This window comes from Fukomys damarensis, unplaced genomic scaffold, assembly GCF_012274545.1.
Source record: "Fukomys damarensis isolate Sample0158 unplaced genomic scaffold, DMR_v1.0_HiC HiC_scaffold_8, whole genome shotgun sequence".
NCBI classification, from domain to species: Eukaryota; Metazoa; Chordata; class Mammalia; order Rodentia; family Bathyergidae; genus Fukomys; species Fukomys damarensis.
Window position 1 is genome coordinate 32,051,756 of NW_022900920.1, and position 3,594 is coordinate 32,055,349.

General features: G+C 47.9%; 2 protein-coding genes across 3 annotated transcripts in view; one reads left to right on the forward strand and one right to left on the reverse strand.

Moving 5' to 3' along the window:
* Sufu (SUFU negative regulator of hedgehog signaling) overlaps window positions 1-1,385 on the reverse strand; it is a 102,555-nt gene extending 101,170 nt beyond the window's left edge. The window contains exons 1-2 of the mRNA XM_010626509.2: window positions 1,151-1,385; window positions 131-280 (exon numbers count right to left, since the gene is read on the reverse strand). Of these exons, the coding sequence (XP_010624811.1) occupies window positions 131-280; window positions 1,151-1,385 (385 nt within the window). The remainder of the gene's footprint in view (window positions 1-130; window positions 281-1,150) is intronic.
* Actr1a (actin related protein 1A) overlaps window positions 1,264-3,594 on the forward strand; it is a 17,358-nt gene continuing 15,027 nt past the window's right edge. The window contains exon 1 of one of the 2 annotated variants that reach the window (XM_010626433.3): window positions 1,264-1,435. Coding sequence is in view for 1 of the 2 variants with exons in the window: in XM_010626432.3 (XP_010624734.1) it covers window positions 1,384-1,431 (48 nt within the window). In the remaining variant the exon portion in view is untranslated. The remainder of the gene's footprint in view (window positions 1,436-3,594) is intronic. The other variant, XM_010626432.3, reaches the window with a different exon arrangement.

Genomic DNA, 3,594 nt, shown 5'->3' on the forward strand with positions numbered 1-3,594 from the left:
CAGGGCTCGCCTCCCTACCGCGGGGAGCGTGAGGGGGCGGGGCGCAGGCGCGCCATGTGCAGTACTCATTGGCTAGAATATTTGTCAGTCACAGCTGGGAAGGCGTGACTCGATAATAGGCCCCGCCTACCTTTCCTCGCCTGGGGAGTAACCCAAGGCTCTTGATCTCCCCCTAGCGTTAGGAGGAACCCGGGTGTGAACAGAGTGAAGGCACCCGTCTGAGGTGCTAGGGTACCACGAAGAGCGCGGACAAAGAGCTTGTCACTGTTTTGCTGACATGCTGTTGACAACGACTTAAACACAAATCGGACAACATATTGATCATTCGTTCCTTTGGCATTAGGTATTATAAATCAATACAGTATTTCCTAGTGCTGTTGACTAAAGGTCCTTGTAACTTTAAAGGAGGTTGGGAAGGAAATAACCATCCTCCTCCCTAAGAGCATGAAGTCTTTTGAAAGATTTACTCATAACTTTTTTGCCAAATCCTCGGCCCTTTTTTTTTTTGTAACTTCTCTTCACCCCTATTTTCTCATCAAAATCAATCCTAGCTCCTCATTAATATTAATGGAGGTATTGCAGGAATTCCTAAAACCCTCAGTTGATATTCCAAATGCCAATTCTTAGTGCTCACTTGATGCAAAGTTTATACCTATCCAAAAAAATAGGAAAAGGAATGACAATGTACAGGTTGTTTAAAGCTAAATTTATGCAAGTTAAATTATTTTTGTTTTGGGAATAAATCCTTCCTTTATGTGTGTGTTAAAATTTCCTGTTAGATTGTGAAGTGGTAGATGTTTACTTATGTCTTACAGACCCAAATAAAAGTTGTCCCAAGAGGGCCGGCGATTTAACTTGGTTCCGCCGTCTGCCTCACAAGTGGAAGGTCCCGAGTTTGAGCCCCACTACCAAAAAATACAAACAAACAAAAAAAACCTTGTCCCAAGAGAAGTGGGGAGTGGCAGGACTAATTTATAAAATCTAAAACGCTCTCCAATTACTGTCCAATCCAAACCCAACTACACACACTCAAAACTACATGGCTCAGCATGCATTGCGAACCCCTTCAAAGGGACTGCGTATTCTAGCATGCAACACAATCATCAATTTTTGTCTCGGCTATTTATTCTGCGGAGACTACAAATCCCACGGAACTGTGCCTCGGAAATACTTCCTGAAATCTCTTGAAGAAGGCGGGGCCCAGTAGCCGGCTGGAGCGCTAGCTCTGGCGCAAGGCATGCTGGGGATGGTAGTTCCTCCGTGGCGAGGTAGGGCCGCTCCCTGGACACCCTGCACCGGCGGCTGGACTGCGCATGCGTGTCTGTGGTTTTAGCAGCGGACCGGGCTGACTGTGCCTTCCTCGGAAGGAGCGATTCCTCTGCCATGGAGTCCTACGACGTGATCGCCAACCAGCCTGTTGTGATCGACAACGTGAGTTGTGTCTTTTCTATCTCTAAGGGATTTGTGCCGTCCTCTCAGAAAGGATGGCTTCCCAGGTTTCACCCGGGGCGGCCAGCTCTTTGTCACTGGCCCGGCCTGTCAGTCAGGTTCAGCTACCGCCGCCTCCCTCCTTTCCCCATCCACAGTCTTCAGGCGGGGCGGACGACCAGCAACCTTGAGGTGGCGAATTTTAGGGTGGATAAAGGGGACTGCTTTAGTCTGAGCAGGGTCCTTAGGCCCTTGGCTCGAGGGGCCTTAACCGCTCTGTTTGAGCCTGGCGCCCGCCCCCTTCCCGGTTTCCAATCAGTCCATTGGCTGCTCCAGCCGCCCATCTTGTCCGACGACCCCGCCTCTGGGCCTTGCCGGATGCGGGCAGCGCTCTGCAATTATTGGTTTGCTCACCTGTAGTTCTTCCTTCCGCCACGATGTGTCCTCGCGTAGGGGGCGGGGCAGTCTCGCGGGCTGTGGGTGATGCGGGCAGCGCTCTGCAATTATTGGTTTGCTCACCTGTAGTTCTTCCTTCCGCCACGATGTGTCCTCGCGTAGGGGGCGGGGCAGTCTCGCGGGCTGTGGGGATTGGCCTGGACTCGAGGGGCGGGGCCGGAAGGTGAGCGTGCTCCAGTGGCTGGGGAAGGTGGGAGAGCCGGCGTGGTGAAGTGTATCTGGGTGGGGCCTGAGAGTTGATGCCATTAACTGTTATAGGACTTCAATTACTTCTGTGATTGTAAATTATAGTTAATAAAAGTCGAGAAGAAAGGGGAATGGCAAGGCAAATGGACTCCCGGTCGTTGCGGGGAAAATTACCGCATCGGCTGTGTTTGCAAGGCGCTCTACCGCTCCAAGGACGCTTTCACCTACGTTTCAGTTGGATGCTCACAAAAACTGGGGGAATAATTAAGAAGTTTGATTCTCATTCCTTAAGAGAGAAAACTGAAACGGGAAGAAGGAAAGCGAGCCCAAGGTCGCACAGTACAGGTGCCCTGAACGAGCTGCTTTATTGTCATTCCCTTTGCCTAGTACGCCCACGCAGATGCACCAACAATGACAAATAGAAGCTAAATGTTGTTTTTGTGGGGTAGGGGACAACTGTGTTTCTTCTCTGTATTCCGTTAAAAGGTTTGGTCTCCGCGAGATCGGTTGACACACCTCTCCCTGCCCCTTTTAGGTCCCATCTATTGCCTCTGTCCCAGGCCATCAGAGTCACTGTTGATCTAGTCCTTGGGACCTGGGGATATTATACAATTTTTTTTTTTTTTTTTTTTTTTTTTTTTTTTTTTTTTGCTACCGGGGATCGAACTCAGGCCCACCCTTGCGCTTGCAAGGCGGGCAGTAGCTAAATCCCCAGCCTAAAATTTTTTTCTTTACATCATCATGTTTAAGATTCAGCTCTGGTAGGGAGCCAGGAGGAATTGCTTTCTCCAGTTCGTGGGGAAGTGAAGCTTGGGAAAATTATTCAAAACACCCTGTTTAGGAGTTGAGGAACCAAAACTCGAGCTGAGGTCTGGTTCCAGGTTGCTCAGGTTTTGCATAGAAAGGTGCTTTATTTGTTGTAAGTTTTCCTTCTCCTCAGAGGTATGGCTTCTTGCCTTTAAATGAGGCAGGATTGGCAGGCCAGGCTTGGTGGCACACGCCTGCAATCCCACCACTCAGGAGGCTGAGGCAGGAGGAAGGAGTACTGTGAGTTAGAGACCAGCCTGGCCTACACAGTGAGTTCCAGATCAGTCTCAACGACATAGTGAGACCCTGTCTCAAAAAGCCATTTAAAAAAAAAAAAAAAAAAAGGCAGGATTGAACTCAATGAGACACCTTATTTTTTTTAAGGGGTAGAGCATGTTTTATTCATCTTTTTAAAATAACTTAAAAATTTTTATTAGTGCATGTTTGCAGTGAATAATGATTATATTCATCATGAGTTGGTACACTATATGTGACACATCTTAATTCTGAGAGGAATTTGTCTCCTTTCTAAATTGTTAAATCCTGTGTGAAAAAATAATATTCCTTTATTTTTTATAGTATCCCTTTACCGAGACAGGACCCAGGGCCCAGTACCACAATGTGCTCAATAAATCATTTTCATTGGGTTGGAGGGTGTATGACTGTATCACAGTAACAAAGATGTCCCTGAGTAAGGAAAGGATGAAATTTTCTCTC